Source organism: Ictidomys tridecemlineatus, chromosome 8 (assembly GCF_052094955.1).
Source record: "Ictidomys tridecemlineatus isolate mIctTri1 chromosome 8, mIctTri1.hap1, whole genome shotgun sequence".
Lineage (NCBI taxonomy): Eukaryota > Metazoa > Chordata > Mammalia > Rodentia > Sciuridae > Ictidomys > Ictidomys tridecemlineatus.
Genome location: NC_135484.1, coordinates 31656288 through 31680612, shown reverse-complemented (window position 1 = coordinate 31680612; position 24325 = coordinate 31656288). Strand labels below are relative to the sequence as shown.

General features: G+C 38.4%; 1 protein-coding gene across 1 annotated transcript; it reads right to left on the bottom strand.

Moving 5' to 3' along the window:
• Positions 1–20449: 20449 nt before the first annotated feature.
• Ccn2 (cellular communication network factor 2) lies at positions 20450–23695 on the bottom strand. Its single transcript, XM_005329760.4, has 5 exons — positions 23382–23695; positions 23005–23227; positions 22547–22798; positions 22205–22416; positions 20450–21831 (listed from the first exon to the last, which is right to left on the bottom strand). The coding sequence occupies exons 1-5, from the start codon at positions 23442–23444 to the stop codon at positions 21535–21537; spliced, it is 1047 nt and encodes a 348-aa protein (XP_005329817.1). The 5' UTR covers positions 23445–23695; the 3' UTR covers positions 20450–21534.
• Between the last annotated feature and the right edge of the window lie 630 nt (positions 23696–24325).

The following is a 24325-nucleotide window of genomic DNA, read 5'->3' as shown; positions in this document are numbered from 1 at the left end:
GATTACAGGTCTGCACCACCATGCCTGCAACATAATTAATATTGCACTCTTAAAACAGTACAACAGTTTTAAGAGTGCAATATTAGAAACTAATTGTTTAGTAATAACAAACTATGTTAATAAATTGTAAAAAAAAACCTGAAAAATGCCTTTAAAATTAAATCTGTGTAGGTAAATGAAATAAGAAAGATACCTTCCAAAAATACATAATCCTATTAGTTTGTTATATCAGGATGTCATGTTTCATTTCTGTTTTCTTCCTATCTCTTCTCTTTTACCTGTGAACTCTGTAATGTAATCAGGTTAGATGTTTCAGTAACATAAGGTGGAAAAGAATAATAATTAAAAAGGTTTACTAAGTGTTCATTATATACCAGCTAGTGTGTGTCTAGCACAACAATATTTAAAAGAATGCATTGAATCAAATACTAAACTTTTTATGCACATTGACACAAAAGGCATTTGTTATTGTTTTCTTTTACAGATGGGCAAACAGGAGAGACTTAGGAAGGCTAAATTACATTCTAAGGTCATGCAGCTACTCAATGTGAATCTAGGATTCAAGTGCAGGTCTTCGTACACCAAAAACCTAATATCACGCCTCCTCTCTGAGAAGGCATTACTTGGGGATATTGTCTCAGGACAGTTTTGACTATGCAAGGAGTTTCATTAACTATTTCTCAGGGATCTAGAAAGTTGTGAAATAATTTAGCTTTTCTGCCAGTCTATATAGGCCTGTGTACAATAAAAGTATTCCTTGAGGATGAAAAGCCCAGATTTGCTATATTTGAACTGAATTTCAAAAGTGGATTTTAAAGGAAAAGTTTTAGTAAGGCAGCCTATTTTGGAGACTTTATTACTCCCGCTTCTCTTATAAGACTTTAAGAGCAGCAGGTCCCATCAATCTGTTTTGTGTTGGTTGCTTAGAGGCTATCTGTGGCTACTGCCTGATTTGTCAACTATACAGTCACCTCCTAAAAATAGTATTTATTGCCTGATCATAAGTCTGTATGAGAGACTAGCCCACGGATACTAATGACAGATGATTGTCTGTTATTGTTACTGCAACTAGGGCAAATATGAAAGGTTTAGCTCACAAACACTCCTTTCATCCAAGTCCCTACTCAGATTCTTGGAAACATGTCTCATCCAATGGTCCAGGGTACCCCACCTGCTAGTTCTCTGCACTTGGTATTTTAGGAAAAAGTCTAAGAAATGGAACTCTAACACATACAATCTGCTCGCAGTTAAGCTGATTCCAGGAAATAAGGATCTCTCATTGATTTTAGTCCTTATGAGGCTGTAGATGAGTATCAGATGTAGCAAGACGCTCTTGATACATTGAGAAGTGAAACAATGGTTACCAAATATTTGTAGGGTATTTGAGCATTAATATTATAAATTATGTTACTTGTAAATATGATTTATAAGTGTAATCTAACAAATTATGTTTGTTAAATGATCTAGAAGAATGTATACACCTACATGTAATAGAGTAGTGCTGTCCAAAAGAAATATATATGTCACATAGGTAATTAATTTTTTCTATGAGTCTCATTAAAAGAATAAAGAGAAGCAGGTAAAACTAGTTTTGATGGTATATTAATATATTCTTATTACATGAAAGTATGCATTTATATATTCTCATGTACTTGAATATATACATTTACATATCTATATTTAAATATAAAGTCTATTGATAATATATTTTAACACCACATTATTGCTAATGCTAAATAATAAAATAAGTTAGTGATATTTTACTTAAACCAATATAATATTATTCTTTCAACATATAATCAACATGAAATTATTGATATATTTTGTACCTCTTTCGATTTTCATCTTTGAAATTAGGCATGTATTTTACACACACAATGCATCTAAATTTGTACACTAAATTTTCATGCAAAGTATTTGATATGTGTTTAGATCTCATAAAATTTATGGCAGAAAAAGAGATTCAAATACCTCTCATTCTAGTCCTATATAAAACTTTTTCAGTAACTTACATCACTTTTTAAAACTAAATGAATTAAAATTAAATATAATTTAAAAATCAGTTCCTTAGTTATTCCAGACACATTTGAGATGCTCAGTAGCAACATGTCACTAGAGGTGATGGCTTTGGACCATTGAGTAGAAAAGTATTTACATGAAATCTCAAATCGCGTGACCACGAATAGAACCCAGCAATGGCTTTTCCTGCTCCTGCTTGCCTGATCCGTTCCCAACACCCTTGTCTCTGTCATTAGGCTCAGATCCCTGCATAAGATTTCCCATGTACAGTGACACAGGTGGCACACTTTGTAATTTCAGTGGACACCACTCACTGTGTGCTATGGCCTCCAGATAGTAGTGCTGCCCTGCTATGTCCAGCATCCAGCACCCTCAGTGCCAGGCCTCTTCCTCCATCAGCCTTTGCCATGATGGACTCTGTGTGATTTCCTCAACCTCCTTCCAGATCTGCTCAGGACAGAGTGGACACCCATGTGTCCTTTGGTGAAACTTCTCTCCAAAAGAGCTCTTCACCAAGAACTAAAACCTTCCATTAAGTGCTATGATCAGAGACTACTTGAGAAAGTGTCCTGTCAGTTTTCATGATCAAGAGATGAGAACAGGCCTGAGGGTCAGACTTTAGATTTTGGTCCTTGTCCATTAGGGCATCATTACTAAGAGTGAAAGTATATTTTTATTAAAAAACAAAATAGTAACTAAATTCTGAAAGTTCTCTTCTTGGATTGGGTGTAGACATACCTGAGTTTATCATTAGGGAAAGCTATGGAAACAATTTTACTGGCTGTTATTGTTACTGCAACATTATATATGGTATAACAGTGGCGTCTGCTTCAAAATCAAATGGAGCCAGGAGCGGTGGCACATACCTGTCATCCCAGCAGCTCAAGAGGTTGAGGCAGGAGGATTGTGAGTTCAAAGCCAGCTTCAGCAAAAGTAGGTGATAAGTGACTCAGTGAGACCCTGTCTCTAAATAAAATACAAAACAGGGCTGGGGATGTGGCTCAGTGGTTGAGTGCCCCTGAGTTCAATACCTGATACCTGTCCCTCCGCCCCCCCCCCAAAAAAAAGAAAGCCTTCAATCAATAAGGTCATCAGACTCTAAGCATCATAGGATCAGAAGTGCAAGTGTAAAGAGAATAGATGTGGAAATCACTTTGAATCCCGGGCAATGTAGCTTGATTTAAGGAACCTGCCATAACAATTAGACAATTTGCTTTGGACAAATCAGGTCAAGAAGAAAGAGACACATTCGGAAGGATACAGGTCTCTCATGGCATGAGAGTCAGAGCCCCTTCACTAAAAGTTCAGTTTAGAACAGTTTAATGTCTTGGGGCCACTAAGGGAAGAAAGAGTCTCATGCAAGGAGCTGTCATGGGAGCTGCAGAGGCCTCTGGGAGGACATGAGTCTGAAGAAAATTTTGTTGTCTTGGGGTGGGGATGTGGTAGACTTATTTGGAGTCACAAAGTAAAAGCACATTTCTGGCCCTAGATCACCACAACAATGTGCTGTTTGATAAAATCAGCTCTTCAACAAGTCCCACGTCCAAGAGGCCTTGAGGGGTGCTGATGTGTACACCTTAGTACCCGAGCACCTGTATTCCTTCCTATTCTTCCTCCCTTCCCATATTCCTCACTTCAGACTCAAGTTCCTGGCTTTCCCCCCCATGTCTCACATTCTTCACTCTTTGCACAACATGAGTTCTGTTCTTTTTTTGAGGGAATCTCACTATGTTGCCCCAGCAGCTCTTCATCACCTGGATTTCAAGGAAGATTCCCATCTCAGCCTCCAGGGTCATCTACAGGTGTACACCTCTGTGCCTGGATAATACTAGACTTGTTTTTTTTTTTTTTTTTTTTTGGTGCTTGTGGATTGAACTCAGAGACATTCAACCACTGAGCCACATCCCCAGCCCCTTTTCTGTATTTTATTTACAGACAGGGTCTCACTGAATTTTATGGTTTGGATGTGAGGTGTCCCCAAAAGCTCATGTGTAAGACAATGCAAGAAGGTTCAGAGAAGAAATGATTGGACTGTAAGAGTCTTAACTCAATCAGTGATTTAATCCCTGAGACGGATCGACTTTAACTGAGTGGTTACTGAAGTGGTAGGATATGGCTGGAGGAGGTGGGAATTAGGGTGTGGCCTTGGGGGTATATATTTGTATCTGGAAAGTGTAGTTTCTCTCTGCTTCCTGATCACTGTGATGTAAACCACTTCCCTCCATCACACTCTTCCACCATGATGTTTAGCCTCATTTTGAGTTCTGGGGAATGGTGCTGGCCTTCTATGGAACTTTAAGACCTCTGAAACTGCGAGCCCTCAAATCAACTCTTCCTTCTCTGTAGTTGTTCAGGTCAGATCCCTTAGTCACAGCAACGAAAAAGCTGACTAAAACACTAAGTTGCTTAGTCCCTTGCTAAGTTGCTGAGACTAGTTTTGAATCCTTGATCCTCCTGCTTCAGATTCCCAAGCCATTGGGATTACAGTGCACCACCATGACTGGCTAATACTAGACTTTTAATTTCAGTTTCTTCTTAAAGCTTTGTTTCTGGACTCCATATTTTAGGAAGCATTTTTCCTCACCCAGAACAGCTCTGAGATAAAGCATCTTCAGGCCTATTTTATCCATTGGGCAGTAGATGCACATATTCTGGAATCCATGAGTTTTTCAGAGGGCTATGAAAATATTTCAGTTCTGAAAAAAACATGTATTGGCTCAAAATAATATGAGAAAACTGAAAAGCTGAATGTAATAAAAGTTCAATTAAAATCTACATATATAACACTGTCAGCTATATTAATTGCCAAATTTAATATTTCTACAAATTTCATCACTTTTGAAAATAACTTTGGAAGCAGAAACTTCTTATTTTGAAAGAATTCCTAAGCATACATGGTAATAGCTAACAGATCATGGCCAATCATAAATCAAAAGCTACTTGTAGCCAAATAATTTGAAAAGCAAAATTATTAACATCCTTTCAAAAAAATTGACAGCCAAAAGCTATATATAAAGTGAGGTGAGGGTTTGTTTTGATATATTTTATATGATATAGAGTGGGACTTCATCATAAAAGTACTCAGGGCCCACCAAGGCCTTAAAATAGCCCTGACAACTCATTTCCACCCATCCCATACCTGGTTTCCTTTCTGGGTAGGGCAATTCCACATAGTAGGCAGTGTGGTGTGTTGGAAAGAGTCAGGAGAGTATCACTGGACATATTAGCTTCTAGCTAGCAGTGAGAATTTTGATTTTCCAATCTTTTCATTTGTTTAAATACACAAATATTCCTGGAAAGATTATGGAAGATGTCGAATGGGTCTGGTAACTAGTAGATGGGTAATGTCTGAGAAAGAGAGAAGATGGGTTAAATCCTTGTATCCTGGGGAGAATATCACTGAACTCAGAACTGAGGACTTAACTCGGGAGTTAAGAACTGTAGGAGGTTTCAGAACCTCATATCTTATAAATGTCAGTAACATCTATCAGAGGAAGGATGTACTTAGGATGAACATATTGACTGGGTCTTGTGGTATAGATCATATTGCTATTCCCAGAGATTGACTCCCTTCTGCAGGGCAATTACACATTCTCTCCCATTGCCCTGAGAAATGCAAAGTCCCATTTCTACCAAGTCCACTTCTGCTCTGTACCAGCTTGGCCATGTGATTTGCATCAGCTAATGGAAGTGCAGTGTTGCACCTCCAAGCCTCCACTTGAAGGACAATTGTGAGATGTCGCTCTGCCTCTTACTCTTTCCTCCCTGCCTCAAGCATGATGTTGTGTCCCCAAGGGGGGCTGTTCTCATAGTGTGGTTCCTGGAAAGAGAAGCTACCTGGAGCAAAGCCACAGCAAAAAAAAGGACAGCTGCTAGCATGTAACTGGGTGAGCAATAAACTTAACAAGTCACAGAGATTTGAGTGTTGTTTGTTACCATGGAAAAGCTGATTCGTATAGGTTCAGGAGAAAACCTCACCCAAGTGAGGGGATTATTCTCATAGTTCTTTTATTGATCTAATCTGAAAGAGACTATCTCATGCATTAATCAGCAATAAAGAAAACCAGCATGTTGACTTTCCCCAAAACAGTGTTTTGCATACTTGATGGCAACCAGCATTTAACAGAATTAGAAAGTCAACCTAAAGTTAATCCCTGTGCCACCCTGCCACAAGGTCCCATGACAGGATTGTGGGAGAAAGTTTCTGGGACATCAGGAGATAGATTCTAAGTGGCCAGTAAAGTTACTTAAGTTATTTGCCCCTAATGACATCTTCTGGGATTTACTGAAGTAGGCATTTCACCCTTTTCAATTACAAGCGTGACATTTTCTTATTGCCAATTTTGCTGGAGTTAAAAATTCTTTGCAAGGTACTTTCTGTACTTCATAGAAAAATCAGTGTTAAATAAATCAAGTCATTTCCCAGTGGTTTAATTTAGCACACCACTTATTTCCACGTGGTGCAAAGCTGTTGTTTCTTCTCTGAGCACTGGGTAAACGAAGTGCTTTGACTTAGACGAACGTTAACCTTTTCCAGCATTTCTGCATTATCCTGCTGTCTGTATCTGCTCTCTTATTTGTCTTAACACATAGGTCTCATTCATTCGTTCAGCAAATATTCATTCAAGCCTACTATGTATCCAGTGGTGTTCTGTACCCTACAGATAGAGTGAAAAACAAGAGAAACAACCATATCTTGTGCTCTCAGATTTAACCTTCTTAGAAATTCTTAGGAAAAAAGATGAGACTAGGAAAAAGGAGTAGAAAGCCTGAGAGCCATGAGGCAGGCCTGAGCTTGGAGTACTCAAAGAAGACCTGGAAGGCCATATTGCTGACCAGGATTTCTGAAGTTAGATGAGGTGGGAGGATGGAAGGAGCCTAAATGACGGGGCCTTGTGAGCCACACTAAGGAGACTGGATTTTGTTCTAAACCTAATAACAAGCTACAGAGTGATTTATATTTTAGAAAGTTTGTTTCAGCTGCTGAATGGAGCATTCTCCATTACACAGAGAAGTCAGGGGAAGGAGGGACTGTGGGGAGGCTGTTAAAGAAGTCCAGTAGAGGGACCTGGTGACCCGGACTCTAACTGTACTCTTGGAGGTGGGGAGAAGTGTCGTGTTCATTAGGAAGGTTGCACATGAAACTTGCTAACAGGTTGATTGTGGATGAGCAAAACAAAATCAAGGATGTCATCTCAGCTTTTGGCCTGAATGACTGGAAAATGTGTGGTTTGGTGTGGTGCTATTGGGCTTGGGAAAGACTGGGGAAATAACAGACTATTTTGGAAGTGGGGAGGGAGAATATGTATCTTGACATGTGAAGGTGTTATGACCACAGGCAAATTATTGATGCCAGGGCTGCCATCACCCACAGTTTTGTTCCCATGAAGGCTGACACCTTTCCTCCTGTATTTCAAGCATTTGCCACCTGGACACTTCGGAGGCCACTTAAATTTGAGGCCAAATGAACTCTGGAGAAAAGTAGCCCAATGAAAGTCTTCATTGTGGTTCTTATGATAGAGAGGGAAAGATCTGGGCTGAGGATGTGGCTCAAGCTGTAGCGCGCTCGCCTGGCATGCGTGCGACCCAGGTTCGATCCCCAGCACCACATACCAACAAAGATGTTGTGTCCGCCGAGAACTAAAAAAATAAATATTAAAAATTCTCTCTCTCTCTCTCCTCTCTTACTCTCTCTTAAAAAAAAAAAAGAGAGAGGGAAAGATCTAAAGAGCCACAGAAGCACTCATATCTACATTGTATTACCCATGAACACTTGCTTCTTTTGGTTTTTATTGCCTGATTGCATTTCTGATAACTCTCCTTAATTTCTCTTTAGTGCAGCAGTTGGCAAACTATGGCCTTTTGGCAAAAACTAACCTTCCTCCTGACTTTTGAAGTTTTATTGTTATACATCTATGCCCATTTGTTGATGGATTGCCCATGGCTACTTTTGAGCTGCAAAGTTGATCAGAGACAGTACAGCCTGCAAAGGCTAAAGTACATATTATGGGTCCTTCACAGAATAAGGTGGCAGATCCCTGCTCTGGTGGAACTGACACGCCCAAGCTTTCAGCTCCTGTGCTGTAAGTAAAGCTGACCCCACCCAGGGGTTTCAGGGGTCACCTGGATTAAATCATTCTGCCCCTTACCTCCCACTGGCATAGCTGATTGGTTCAGGGGTAAGCATTGGTCCCAGCTTGTCTAATCTACAAAAGCTCAAGAATTGTGTTTGGAATTCTGGCTTTTCATACGGGTTCTGCTTTTAGAAAAATGTAGTCCTGGGAGTGCCTGCCGTCACCTTGGGACAGACAGATATCCTCACTTAACTTTTGAGACTGATGTTAACACAAGGCAGAAAGTAGAGCAGTGCAGAGAGACAGAGAGGGCAAAATCCTGGTGAGGTATTGTGAATTCCTTTATCTTAGCTGGAATCAGACCACCTTAGGACTTTCAGTTAAATTCCATTTTTCCCAATAAATTCCTTCTCCAGGTCAGACTGATTTTTTAAAAAAAATCATTTTCAATAGAGTCCCAAAGAACAAAAGTGGATATAATGCTGGATTGTAATGTATGATCTACGGGAAATGGAGATGAAATTAGGACATGCATGCCTTTTGGTATTATCTTTCCTACAAATCCTAGCTCAAATGGTTCTTTTTCATAAAGTCTAAGCTGAAAGTGGGTTTTCTTTCTTTTACCCTCCTATGGGATATTTTCCCTCCATAAAACTCCTAAGATATTTAACATGTTTTACCTTATTTCATGATGATTCGAGGGAACTATTTCTGTAGTAAGATTTGTGAGCGCACAAATGACGTCTTACCTGACTTTACATCTCTCCTTGTACCTAACATGCATTGACTCACCATCATACGGACTAAAACTGTGACCAGCAAATGATTCAGAGTGCCTTGGTAACAGCTAAATTTGAAAGCACAAATGAAAGATGTGTCAACATGAGGGAGAACAAGGGGAGTGAAAGGAGAGACTAGTCCCCTCCCCAACTTTCCATCCTCACTTCCCTGAACTGAGGGAGGAGAAATTATTTAAATTAATGCAAGGTTCAATTTTTGATTTATATTGGACTATATTTTAAAAGTGTCTAAATGTGAAAACATTATAATAGCCAAAAATAATCTAAAAGTCATGGGATGTGCCCCAAATGTTTCCAGAAATGGGATTGGCAGATGTAGCAAAACATGCTTAATGTCTCGGGTTGGGCATGAGTGAGAAATAACATCAGTATCCTTAACTATAGTCTAACAAATATGGTCCTTTCCATAAACTATTTAGCCATATTCTATAGCTAATTGCTTTGTCTTATACTTGTGGCTTTGGAATTTAAATACAAAACATCAACTTGCTGAAAAAGTTTTTCAGTTCTTCAAGTAATCTACGAGGTATGTTAGATCTGGTAGATTAATGATTTAAAGAGACTACCCATCTATTCATGTGATAGCAAAATTAAATAAGCTGTTTATTGAGAATCTTCCACCTATAGGTTTCTGAGCTTAAGAACTTTGGCCCTGAAAGGGAGAGGAATAACATAAATTCATAATGAAGTAGAATAATGTTTTCAAGTCTAACTTTCTGTGATGACAAAATGTTCAGGATCTATGCCATGCAACACAGAAGCCACTAGTTGCATCTTGTGACTAAGCTTTTGAAATATTCCTAGTGTGCAGGGAAGCTAAATTTTACATTTTATTTCCATTTTAATGCATTTAAATTTAATGAGCACATTTGTCTGTTGGCTACTCGGGATAAAAAAATTAGATTGTGAATATAACTGATATTAAGTGATAAAATAAAGTTATAAATAGAAGTTTTGTTAGAGCACTTGAAAAGAAAGAGGGCTGCTATTAGGTTGGGGGATCAGGAGATAATTCAAGTATTCTTGGAAGTAGCTTCTGGGAAGGGCTTTAAAGGGCCTTTGATGAAAGTATGCACATTCTCATACACATACACACGTAAGGAAATCAGCAGGGGAAGAATTCTGCAGGCCAAAGTACTATGTTGGAGGTAAAATGTGGAATATATTTGAGAAAGATGAGAAAGTCCAGTTTGATTTTGGCTTCAGAAGTATGCGCTGGAGTAATTCGAGGTTATTCTAAGTCCTTTGAGGCCATGTTGCAGAAGATCTTGAACACCAGGAATGCTGAATGGATAGTATTTACCTTGACAATATTTAAGAGAGCCAATATTTAAGGTTGCTTTCTTTTTAAGCAACAAACTTAAGTGATCCGAGTTATGAATCTGGAGGCAGCAATTAAGAAGGAGACTTGAGGTGGAACAGGAAAGCTAATTAGAAGACTCATAGCAATCCTGCAGTCAAAAATAGAAATACCTGCAATAAGAATTATGGAAATGGAAAGTTGGAGGTGGTTTAGAAGAGATTTTCTGAGTTTAGAGTCATGTGAATGTACTTGTTACTTGTCTAGACGTTTATGAAGATGGGATGGCTGGCTGTACCAGAACAGCAAGAAAAGACTTTGGCACCTGGGAATAAGATGGAAAACTCTGAACCATTTGAGTTTTATGAAGTTTATTGAGAAAAGGAAAGAAGGCCTCAGCACTTCGATTTCTCATGGAAGCATATTGGAGGTCAGAGGAGCACAGAAGTGATGGAACCCTCTGGTGGCCACCTGATACTCTTAGGAAGCCATTCTTAGGAAGCCATACTGAGAGGAGGTGGGCTGTCTGGGTAGTTAGTGGGGTGAAAGAGAGGCATAACCTTCCATGGAGGGTTTCTCAATGATGGAAGAGACTGAACATCAATCAACTCAAGGAGAGTAACCCAATGTCTATGCAAAGTCTCATCAGCAGGAGTCATTAACAGCAGTATGTGGTCCCAATAGAAATCAGGGATACCTTCGTTCCCTGTGACAGATGAGCATCTATGGGAGTCAAATTTTCTTATGCCTCCAGTACCTTCCTTCAACCCTAGCAATGAGATGCAGAAAAAGACCAGGTGAACAGTAACCATCTGCCTGGGGGATAGGGGTTAGCGATGTGTTCTTCACAGACCTTTTGCCTCCTTCCAACTGCTCTGTTGGTACCACTGCCTGTGTGAACACTTTTTTTTTTTAATTGATAAACTTTATTTTTCAAGATTACTTTTGCATGATATCATCCAGGAAGTGATAAAGTGTGATTTTGAAAATGCACCTGAATTAGTTGTCAATATATATTGCAAATTCTAGCTCAACCACTAAATTAAAAAAAGAAAAGAAAAGAAAAGAAATATAAAGAAAGGAGTGAACTCCCTCAGTCTTTGCCCTGGGTAGTGGCAGCGGTGCTAGGGTGCACTCCATGGTGGTAGTGAGTCTGAATACAGTGTGGGAGGCCATGGATGTTCTACATGATATTTCAAGAATTTTGAGTACTGGCTTAGATATGGAAACACTGTCTATTTATGTATGGTGTTGTGAATAAGGAATTAACCCAGAGGCTTTTTCATCCATTATTAAGGAACTTCTCAAGGCTACTGAAGCACTAAGGCTGCTGAAAATATGACAAGCTGGCTTTCTGGAGAGATCCTGATGAGATATGTCAAAGTCCTCAAGAGAATTTGAAGGTTGCTTTTTAGTAAAGAATATGCAGTGAAATTACTTCATGCAGCAGTTTTAGAGGAATTTTCCTTTTAAAAAGAATTAGAAAACATTGCTTTATAAATCAGTGGAAAGTGGCTTACAGAGACCTATCAAATGTGTTTGCATTGCATATTATTCACTTTTTTTAATGGCCCTAATGTTTTAGCATTGTTATGTTTATATTTATGTATTTCTTATTTATAGCTCTGAATTTATTTATTTCTTCTTATTTATAGCTTTAATTTTCTAAGCAGTCTATCAGATATGCACATCTGCTATGCATCCTTGAAGTAAAATGGAACCCATCAGTTGAAATGTGTAGTAGTTATAACTTGTTGACATTTCTATTATAAACTTTAATTTTGAATTATTTATGCATAATAACTGTTGATCTATGTTGAATTAGGTTGAAAGTTGACAGGATTTTAGCCAGCAGGTATGAATTTATATTTAAATTCCTTATCTATATCAGAAATATTTTCCATGCTCTTATTTTTTTAAACAAGAGTTTTAAAAAGTAGTTTTAGAATCTGCTTTTTAACAAAGAATATTTAGGTTTTTAAACAATTTTGGGGCAGTTAATGGTGTGGCTAGATCATTTTGTTTTGACTGAAAAATAAAATTTCTAAAAACTTAGATTTTAAAACTAATAATAGCGCTTAGCTTAGTATTGTTTGTAGTTTGAGTCATTTACATCTAATGAGAATATTAACTGAGAATGTTATTCTAAGTTTTATATCCTACAAATAAAGGCCTAAAAATAATGTGTAAAATGACACAGAGCCAACATGCAAAATTCCTGTTTACTTTTATTACATAAAAGTAATGGGAATGTTTATCTAATAAATATAATGTGTGTATATATATATATATATAATAAATCATTATGTAGGTGGTGTGTTTCAATGAATATGTAATATTTTCTGAAGAAATAAGGATTTCTAGTAATTAAACAAAAACCAATGAAATATGTATCAAGAATTATAAATATGTCTTTCTGAAATTACAAAAAAGAAAGGAATGAAAACGGAATCATACAAAATGTTCAACTAGTGCCATAAAAATGTGAAGGACAAAAAAAGGCAACAAAGAAGAAGGTTATTACATAGAGAATAGTAATACATAAAGTAGATATTAATGAACGATGTCAAAAATCACTTTAAATATCAGTAGTCTCAATATAGCAATTATGAGGAGATTGTCAGAATATATTTTTTTTAAAAAAGAAAAAGAAACAAATAAACAAGAAGTGTAGATCCACTGTCCACAAGAGATCAACTTTCTTGATTGATCAAATAGGTAACATATTGAAAAACCCCAATAGGTTAGGTTCTGGTAAAACAGTTGCTCTGAGGGCAGGAAGAAGAACAGAATGCTATGATGTATTTCTTCCTTTCCCCTTGCCTGAAGTCAGAGGAGATTTTTCTCCAACATTCATTGTGAGGACCTGGTGGAGTTCCTGGAGATAGAAATCCCCAAAGTCTGTGTGTAAATTAGGGATGAAGGAGGTATGATTGGGTCTTGGACTACTTGATACAAATTAATTTCTAAAGCACAGTTAAAATATTTGATTCTGGGTAAGAGAAAAACAGAGGAGTCAACAATAATGAAGTATTTCCACTTGCACAACCAGTAGATTAATACTGCTATTCATAGAAATGCAGGAGCACATGGAGAAGCTGGCATAAAAGAAAATTATGTTCTCTCAGTGTAGTGGGTAATAAGACTCACAGTCTTTCTCTTTTTCTCCAGGATCAAAAATGATTCATTTAAGCATATTTAAACGGAATAACAACTTCAAGAAAAACACCCTCCACCCAAAAACTGTTCAAGTAGCTGATCCACAGACCTAATTCTCTGCTAGATACACCCACTGTTGCTTCCAGTCAATAGCTCCCCGTGGATCCTCTTGGCCCGTGGGTCTGGCAATGGCAACTTCCACCAGTTACTACTTCCAGCCACCGTTAGCATGGGTTGCCATAACAACAGCTCTGGTAGTCACTCCCATTGGCTTGCATCCTTCCCAGCACCACCTCTCAGCAGCTGTTTCTGCTGGTGAATGCTGCTCCAAATGATTACCAGCAGCTCCTGACTTTTATGTCCCTGAAATTCTATCAGTTTCTAAAAGGTTCCACTTTATAGGACCTCAATCCCAGATATCTTCTCAAAAAATCTTGTGGATTCCCTCAATGGCTATAGGGAGTATAAGGCTCCCCACTGAACCCTTTAGGGGCAATTTCAATGCCACACTGCTCTGTCAAAATCCTTTATATCTCCATTGGCTGCTCTACATATCTCTGGTAGAAATTTTGCTTAGACAGAGATCATGTGCTTCCATCTTGAAAGATTAATGATTATTTTCTCATCATGGGGTACTCCATCAGCTGAGCAATTTGTGTGTGTGGGAGGTCACTAAATAACCATGTCTGGAAGCAGTGCAACAGAGACTATTATAATAGATAGTAGAATAAAAATACTCATGCTGAAAAGAGGGAAAGCCATCAAGAATTGTATGAATGACCTGTGGATATTTGTACATCCCACCCTACTTGCCTTTCTGACTTCTTGCTGTTTCCCAAGGCTAAATGCAGGATTTTCCCAGTACACACACCAGACTCCCATCCTTTCTACAAGTTGTCTTCCAAAGGTCACGTAGAAGCATGTAACTTCTCCCCTGAAATATCCAAATCTAGGAAACCATAGTGTTGGACAAAACCCCCACATGCCTCTCTCTATCTCACCACATCTGGTATTGTGGCATCTATGCAAACAGAGTTCTGGGAAGTGCCTCTGAACTTCTGGAACTCTTTAACATAAATTTGTAAACTTACCCAATAACCCTGGGTTTAAGATGATGAGTGACATGACATACTCTTTTGCACTGGGATTCACCAGCCCAAAAAGATGGGTGAAGTTTAAAAACAAACAAATAAAATGAGAGAAAAAAAAAAGAGTTGTAGAAACTTCCTAAGACCTTGATTTAATGTCATTTTCATTACTTGATGGTTCCTCCCTAGAGAGGGTATAACAAAAACTGAACAAGGATGACATAGACTAGAAGGAATTTAGCCAGGGAGGAATTCAGATTGAGATGAAAAATAAGGAATTGGGCCTACTCACATTAAAAAACAATCCCTCTGGAATGACATAAAAGAACATTTTTTTAAAAAAAAACATTAAAAGAAGAACACTTAATTTTTAAAATATTTCTAATGCTAAGGGGATTCAATTCTAAAAGACTTCAATCTCAAACATAGAATAAATCAATATAAGTTGGACTGCAAACTAGAGAACATTCAACATTGCTAACAATGAATGAAGATTTATAAGTTCAAAATGTGGATCAAAATTTCCCCATTCAAATTACTTTTCTGATCTTGGATTACATATGGTTTGTGTTAAATCTGTCTGTATTTCCTAAGTTCAAATTTCTTGCATAGCACCCACCATGTTGGCAGTTAAATTGGGGTATTTTATATGATTTTATGTATTATTTTCATAAAGATGATGATAGATTTGAGGTTACTTTAAAATACTAGATAATGAATACAAGGTGGTTCTCAACCAATTAGATTCATGAGCCTTATTATCATTTACTTTATTACATGTGGATTAAAAATGTAACTATTATAATATATTTTTATAGCCCAATCTTTGCAGTGAATGATTCCCTCTGTGATATTCATCAAATCTGGTTTCTTGTATACAGAGTAAAGAAAAAAATTAGATCAAACATCTGGGTTTTATTTGAAACATTTATTTACCTCCTCACCTCATTTGGTTCAGGATGCTTCTATGTTTGGGCTTTGCTAGTTGTTGTATTTTTTTTTTTTAAACTTAGGTATGGGTGGAATGAATGATCAGTTTTTTTTTTTTGTTATTTGTAAATGTGGTATTTTCTATTCATTTTCCCGCTAATATCCTGCTGAAATGTACATATATTGATGAAATGTGCTTCTTACCCTTACTGCTAACATGGAACATACAAAGTGAGATGTTATTTTCTACTTGGTACTCCAGGAACCTTAAAATCTTGTTGCACTATATAAAAAATTATGTTTACTGAGATACATTAAATATACATCAAGTATATAATTTCACAGTTTCTACTTATTAGTTACATTTTTGGAATTACATTTTATTGAATGAACCTGTTGAGAAGTTAATGCAAAATCAGTGACTATAATCCAAGGATGAGGTCGACTTGTACTGTGAGATTTAATTAAAAATTGGTACAAGTCCATCTAATGTTAAAGGGAAACTCAATACCTCCTTAAAATATTTGTGTATTTGGGGGACTTTCTTCTCATAGGTACTTTCAGCTTTGAGCTTCTACCCTCCTCAAATGGTCCCTTTCATTTTCCATACATATGAAGCTCTAGTTAATTATGCAAAGAGGCTTGTTATATGTATTATCTTTCAGGAGCTCATCATCTGAAATGTTAAAAATAAGTTCATTTTTGTGATCATAAAGTAATAACTATTCTTTGTAAATAACTTGGAAAATATAAAATATGAAGATAAAAAACTCTCTGATAATTCTTTTTATAATAAGGCATAATTCTTTCTAAAAAGTGCTTGAATTTATTTGTTTATTTTTAAACCTTTAATACACAGTAAATGCATTTAATAATATGGCCCAATTTCTCTCATGTCCCCACCTCCAGAATAATCACTGTTCTTACCTCTATCACTGTTGATTAGTTTTACCTATCTTCATTCTCATACAGATCATACAAATGAATTGTTCAGAATATACAATTTTGAGCCTGGCTTTTTTTTTTGCTCAACATAATAGCAATTCTTTCTTTCTTTTTTAAAAATCAGTGTATAGGGGCTGGGGATGTGGCTCAAGCGATAGCACACTTGCCTAGAATACGTGAGGCACTGGGTTCAATTCTCAGCACCACATAAAAATAAAATAAAGATATTGTGTCCACCGAAAACTAAAAAATAAATATTAAAAAAAATCAATGTACAGTATTCCCATTGTGTAAATATTCTCCTCTATCCATTCTTCTATTGTTAGACACGTGGATTGTTTTTATTATGAAGATGGGCAAAATTGCTTTGAAAATTTCATACATGTTTTTTTCTCATTCCTTTTGGATATATAACAAGGAATAGAAATTTGATGTCATAGGTATGTGTTTAACTTTTAGTAAATACTACCAAATTTTCCTGAAATTGTGTATTTATATAGACTATAAACGTTAATTGTGCTGACAAAAAGAGTTTATTGACCTGATGTAAGTCTTAACATGTTTTATATTCTTGAGATGTAAATGCTAGTGAATCAATGATAGTTAACATTTCTTACTAATTCTTCTTTGACTATCTTTTAAACATCTAATATAGAAGATAGGTCTACATGTCTATTGCTGTGGATCCTATATTTAGATTTGGAATCTGACTTAGTATTTTAAGAATACATTTTACTTTGTTTACTTAATTCTTAGTCATAGTAAAAGTTTATATATAATAAGTATGATTCATGAGGTTAAGAATAGTTATAGACTTGTGGACTAAAATCTTCCACAATTCTATTTATGGCATGGGCAAATGGGATAAGAGAATTCATCGGATATACAGTGAATGTCTGAACTCCATAGAGATTGTTATGTGTGCTGTACACACTGCACATGGTTAATTAAGGTTCAGTAGCTTAATAGCTAAGCTATTTCTTTGTGTATTATGAAATATTTATCAAAATTTTATGAAAAATTTATCAAATCATGGACAATCCTAACAATTTTGGCATATTTGCTATTTTAATCAGAAGGTGTAATATTCTCCATTCTTTCCTTCACATTTTATGACTGTATACCACTCCTTTCGAGCAGAGAATGACACCACTGTATCCAGTACTTTCTCTGTTTGAACCTTCTTTTCACCTGGGTTGTGAAGATAGAATCAGTGCTAAACACCAGTCCTTGTGTTAATGTGTCTCACCTTTCTCAGGACCAGTATGTCCTGAGTTCTTTTATGTTTTCAACAGCTTGACTTTATTCTTTGTTTTTCTTCTTAAAAGTCATTTTGGAAAAGTACAATTCTTTGGCTCACATTTTCTTTCCTTGGTTATCCCAAATGTGCTATTTTTTTTTTTAGCATTAAAGTATTGCTATCAAAAGTCTGACAATGAACTCACTATCATGTTCTTTTTGTCTATATGTCCAAGTGCTTGTTCCTCTTCTTCAAATTCCAGCAATTTTGCTAGGACATTACTTGGTGATGCATTGGTTTTATTCGGTAGACAGTATGTTCTTTCAATATGTACTTTCCATTTTTTTAATTTTCTTGATTTATAATTTTTTCTCCAAGAGCTCCCACTATCCGTATATTGTATCTTCTTTGTCTACTTACAATATTTGTCACTTTTTCTCAAAGTATTTTTATTCCTTATATTTCTATTTAATTTTTTTCCATTAGTCTGTTATGGTTAATCACTATTAAGTTCCTTCTAGTGCATTATCTTTCCTTCATTTCCAATTCCTTCATCTCATAGTTAAGTTTTACCAATTCTGATTTATGTTGCTATTTTATATCATTGGTTGTTTTCTTATCATCATTTCTGTATTGTATGATTTTCTTAATTTTCTTTTGGAATAAGAAGTTTTAGCTTTGCAATGTTTTATGGACGCATATTTCTTAGATGTTTTTGTTATATGTAGAGATGTTTTTCTGCCCTCTATTTTCTCTTTTTCATGTGGTAACTTTGTGTGGGATTTAGCTTCGATAATTTTGTTTTCCTAATTTATATGGAATCAACTTCTCTTAACTTTGTCTAGTAAGGAAGCTTGCTATAGATAGCTCTTTTAAATTCACAGAGACGCCTCTTTTGTTGCAGTATTTAAAAAAAAAAAACATGGCTGTTTAGTGGGCGTGGTGGTATGCACCTATAATTCCAGTGACTTGGGAGACAGAGGCAGGAGGATCCCAAGTTAGAGGCCAGTCTCAGCATTTTAGTGAAACCCTGTCTCAATCAATCAATCAATCAATCAATAAAAAGGACTGGGGACATAGTTCAGTGGTAAAGCACCCCTGGGTTCAATCCCCAGTACTAGGGTTGGGGGAGATTTTAAACTTCTGTTCTTATTTTTATCTGAATCATTTTTCTCAATGTCTGCTCTCTCTGACCTGCTTAATTTTAATTCTACTCATAAGAGTTGTGGGTATCCTCTCGTGGAAGAAGCTCTGACTTAAATGTTTTGTTGGAAATGTCAAACTCCTACTGGTTTCAGTGCTGTTCTCAAACTGGCCACCTGTACTTGTATTGAATACTTGCTGGCTGCTTTGGGGACTCTCATTTTTTAGAAGCATCAGATACCCTGTGTGTCCTCTGCTCTTCCTCACACACATGCTGACACAGTGCAGGCCTTTGGTGGTTGATTGTCTTCATTCCAGGGGGTGTCTTATCTCCTAATTGCATTGTAAATATTGCTTATGGGATTTTGGTTATGCAATCTGGTTACCCTGTTTTTAGGTGGGGGTTTGGAAAATCTGAATTCTATGCTTCCAATACTGCTTCTATGTTTCCAGAATTCTCTGATTTCTTTTGGAATAGTTGGGCTCATTTACCACAACCCTTCATTTTTGCAGCTAGTAATCAACAGAAAGGAAATGTGAACTAACAATGTACTCTGTGTGTGTGTGTGTGTGTGTGTGTGTGTGCGCATGTAGGTTTATTTGGGGAAGGAGTTCTGCTGCTGACAGCATTGCTATATACACATGTGGTTGTACCCTGAAAACCCAGTGTTGTAACCAGAAATACCTTTTGCATTTTGAACAAGGGAAGTTTTTCCTTTGGTTTGTGCTGTGGTCATTATTTGTAGAACTAGTCTTTATTTTCAGGTGTATTTTTGTCTCTCAGAATGACTACAACATTGCTAATTACCCTGGGACAGTTAGTCTGTCTCCAATTTTTTTTTCCCCCTTCCTCCCTGGAATCCACAGCTAGTCTTATCTGAAAAAAGAATTGGACTCCTGGTTGCCTTTGAAGCATTTCTTTAGTTTGCATTCACTTTGGTTCCTCTTTCAGTAGAGGCCTGGGTAGATCCAATACAGTTTTTATGTTAGGGTTCTTGAATAATTTCATTTTATCTCTTATAAACCATTTGGTAATGTAGGATACATTGATCTGGAGGTCTGATAAAGTCAAAGACTTGGGCAAATTAAGAAATTGCTCTTAAATGAAGACAAATTTTAACTAATGTTAATGAATGAAGACTGACTTTTCCTTTTTTACATTTATGCCATTATTTGTAATTGGTTACCAGGACAGCTGGAAACATAATTATGCAAGATGACTTATTAAATGTCTCCATTTTAATATATATTTCGTAGTGTATTTTAAATATTTAAGAGTAAGATATTAAAATTCATAAGTAAACCCACAGTAGAGCATACAATTTAGGAAAATATCTTAATATTTCCATATGCAAGGCAAACTAGTTTATAATATGGAATTATTCCACAATAATCAGAGACATACTAAATGCAAAAAGGACCAGTTATAATACCACAAGGATTAGAGGAGACTAAAGTCATCCATAAAGAATTGAATTTAAACTGTTCATGATGTACTGTGGAAATAAAAAACAAACAAAAAAAGCCTGTGTCCTCAATATGATGTGTGTAACTGCAAGCCTGTGAAACTTGACTGAGTCTGAAGTATTTTTGTTCACAATTCTATTGATTAACCAATTTATTATTATATGTGATAAAAGGTATTTAGAAAATTTTTGGATAATTTTGTTATCTTAAGATAAACCAAAATTGCCCATTTATACTCAAGAAAATTCAGAACCATTTCCAAGAATAAACCAAGAGCCAAGTCCTTTGTAGAAAAAATATATACTTTATTTTCAACTGGAAAGGTGCAAACATGTAACTTTTGGTCACACTCTCAACAAATAAACTGTCCAAAAAACAGTCATAGTCAAAATAACAAATGCTTCTAGGTGGAAAACTGACCTATAGAATTATATAGAGTCAGTCATTTTCCAATAAAGGCCATTGGTCACTGAAAGTGAGGCTACCACATTTCCTGTCTAGAAACCAGATTTCTAAGGACATTGCTACCTCACCTTCAGCAAACCATCTGTTTTGATGGACTGCCACTCTAACTGATTACAATTTCCACTTTAATATTCATTTCAGGCTTTGAATTATCAGATAAGCTTCACGTCCTACCTATGGTGATCAGAACTTGAGACTAACATTTGAAATATCAAAGCATTAAAACAAAAACAAAAAGGCACGAACAACTTTAAATTAACTTAGATAACTGTACAAATATATATATATAATATATATATCCACAATATTTACAGTATCAATAAAAAAAAAATCTGGCTTGTTACAGGCAAATTAACTTGCCACAAGCTGTCCAGTCTAATAGACAGGTTTCTGATTCCTAAACACTGTCATTTGAATCAGAATGTCGGGGCTGAATCTGCTATTCTGACTTAAAGAACAACTTGACTCAGCCTCATAATGGCTGGAGAATGCAGATCCTAGCTGTTGCTGGAGCTACAGGCAGGTCAGCAAGTATGCTAAAATTTTCCTTCTCAATTACATTCCAAGTTGCAGGCACATTACAACTTTAAGATGCAATCTGATAGTACTAGGCTTCCTACTGGTGTCTCCACATCTCCTGAAGCCACCCTTTAGTGTACATTCAGGCACTGTGTGCTACTGCAGTCCTACTGTCAAGTCTTAACTTTCTTCAAACCAGTGTCTAGGGTTGAGAGACTATTTGTATGACATGGCACAATATTTTGAATTTGGTGGGAATTTTTCTCCCCCACTTAGAAAAACAGATTTAAATTAACTTGTGCTACTGAAATCATTTTACATAAAAATGAGATGTGAATCAGTTCAAGTTACAGTCGAATGAGTTCATGTCTTTCACTCTCTGGCTTTACGCCATGTCTCCATACATCTTCCTGTAGTACAGTGACTCAAAGATGTCATTGTCTCCAGGGCAGTTGTAATGGCAGGCACAAGTCTTGATGAACATCATGCTCTTCTTCATGATCTCACCATCAGGACACTTGAACTCCACAGGCAGGGTGGTGGTTCTGTGAGGGGTGCAGCATCGACCATCTGTGCACACACCACAGAATTTGGCCCTGTATGTCTTCACACTGGTGCAGCCAGAAAGCTCAAACTTGACAGGCTTGGAGATTTTGGGGGTACGGATGCACTTTTTGCCCTTCTATGGAAGACAAGGAAGAGAAGAAACATCATTACTACAGGAAGAGTGGCTTTCCTCAACCCTGTGTTCTAGCCTTAAGTTGTCTGAACTTATGTTTATATTTGAGGACAGAAACTTTGAGTTTCATTTGCCAGTTTTCCAAAAATAGTCATGGAGTCTCTTGGAATGTCTTGAATTAACTAACACTGGGGAGGTTTTTGTAGTGGAAAACTGGCGGCTCCTATTACACAATCTCTCATTCCAGCAAAACAGCTCCATGGTTAGATATTTTTGGAGATAACAGATCTATAATAACAAGGGTGGCAAGAGACCTAACTTTGGTCCCCTTCACTGTCATTCCATGAAAACGAGCTAACAGGAACAGAAAACAAACCTTGATGTTCTCTTCTAGGTCAGCTTCACAAGGCCTGACCATGCAGAGGCGACTCTGCTTCTCTAGCCTGCAGAAGGCGTTGTCATTGGTAACCCGGGTGGAGATGCCCATCCCACAGGTCTTGGAACAGGCGCTCCACTCTGTGGTCTGGACCAGGCAGTTGGCTCGCATCATAGTTGGGTCTGGGCCAAAGGTGTCTTCCAGACGGTAGGCTGTGAAAGTAGAGCACACAAACACAAGGTAAAATGCCCGGATAAGACAATTTCCCCCTTTTCTTGGCATTGTCAGCATTCAGCCCTGGAGGAGAATGACAACACTGACTTAGAGGAAGATTCAACTCACCAGCCAAGGCAGGGCCAACCACGGTGTGGTCCTTGGGCTCATCACACACCCACTCCTCACAGCACTTCCCAGGCAGCTTGACCCTTCTTGGGAAGGGGCAGTCAGGGCTGGGCAGGCGAACATCCATACTGCACAGGGGCACGCAGCCCACCGCTCCATCTAGGCAAGTGCACTGGTACTTGCAGCTGCTCTGGAAGGACTCTCCACTCCTGTACACAGTCCCGCCGAAGACGCATGGGGCACCATCTTTGGCTGCAGAGAGCAAGGGGGAAAAAGCAATGGAGGTGAGAGGTCAGGCTTCAGCTCCAGGTGCTCTAACAGTAAGCCCATCAGGGCTGCATGGGGCGGGCTGCAGAAAAAACTGGGTTGGAGCGGATTCTTTTTCCAGCAGGCGGGTGGGAGTTAAGGAAAGCCCACTACCCGCGGTCAAGGAAAGGGGCGGGGGCTGCGGATCTTACCGGTGCACACGCCAATCTTGCGGTTGGCTGGGGAACCAAAGTCACAGAAGAGGCCCTTGTGCGGGTCGCAGGGGTCGCGTTCGGTGCACAGTTCGCCCAGCTGCTTAGCGCAGACTCGGCAGCAGCCGCAGCCGTCCAACACAAGGCTCACGCCGGCGGGGCAGCGAGGCGCCGGCGCTGTCCCGCACTGGCACTGCCCACCGCAGTCCTGGCCGGTGGCCGGCTGCAGGGAGAAAGGGGCGGTCAGCCGGTGCTTTCTCGCTCGCTGGGTGCGCACGCCCTCGGCGCCACGGGGCCGGCCCTCCTCCCTCCATCCTTCCCTACCCAGCCGTCCGACGCCCTCCCCAGCAGCCGCGGCAGGGACTCCCGGTGCTTACCCGGCTGCACAGGGCGAGGAGGAGCACGAAGGCGAAGCGGACCGGTCCCACAGCGGCGGCCATGGTCAGGGCGCTGCGATCGGAGCGGGCGGCGGGACGCAGTGCGCGGCGACGGCGAGGGGCGCGGTGGGCCGGAGCCGGGAGCGAGCTCTGAGCGCAGGTGGGTGCCTGGACGCGCCGGCTGTGGTCTCTGGAGCTGTCGGCCGGGGCGGCTGCCGTCGGGCTGGAGGCGGTGGGTCGCCTGAGGTTGGAGTTGCACTGGCTGCCTCCTCTCAGTGGGGAAGAGTTGTTGTGTGAGATTGGGGCGGGCGGCCCGAGGCTTTTATACGCTCAGGACGGCCCTGCTCGCCAATGAGCTGAATGGAGTCCTACACAAACAGGGACATTCCTCGCATTCCTCCCCACCTTCCTGCCTCATCAACTCACACCGGATTGATCCTGACCCCTTGACACTCAGCATTCCTCCGTCTGAAAAAGCTGGCACACTTCAGCTCACCAGAAAAAAAAAAAAAAAGTATTTCCAGCACCAAATAGGATTTTTTCCCCGATCCTTTTCGCACCACTCCTGACTTGTATATCATTTAAAAACACAAGGGCTGTTATTTTTATGCCTTAAAGAAATTTGGCTTAAGAAATTTGCCCTATACTATCCACTAATATAAATCCTTTTTAGAAGGTAGGTAACTGAAAAAGTAAACACCAGGGATTCAAAAAAAAAAAAAATTCAAAAGAGTTTTCTTTCTCTTTTTTTTTTGCTGTTTTTTTTTTTAATAATGATTTATGTTTAAGAGGCTGTAGGCTCTTGAAACTCTATAGAGAGCAGAAAGTTGCTTCTAATCATTTGAAATCCCCAAGTTGCCTACCTGCAAAACCCTGAATTCTTTATCTAAAATAGAGGAATTTGATCCTTTGTAACTCCAGATAATAGTTTGGTGGCCCACAGC

What these genes read in the sequence shown, in the direction of transcription:
- Ccn2 (XM_005329760.4), bottom strand. Translation starts at nt 23,444, where the DNA reads ATGGCCGCCGCTGTGGGACCGGTCCGCTTCGCCTTCGTGCTCCTCCTC. An exon ending in CAAGATTGGCGTGTGCACCG is followed by an intron (nt 22,799 to 23,004) that starts GTAAGATCCGCA and finishes TGCTCTCTGCAG; the next exon opens with CCAAAGATGGTGCCCCATGC. An exon ending in GGTTGGCCCTGCCTTGGCTG is followed by an intron (nt 22,417 to 22,546) that starts GTGAGTTGAATC and finishes CTACTTTCACAG; the next exon opens with CCTACCGTCTGGAAGACACC.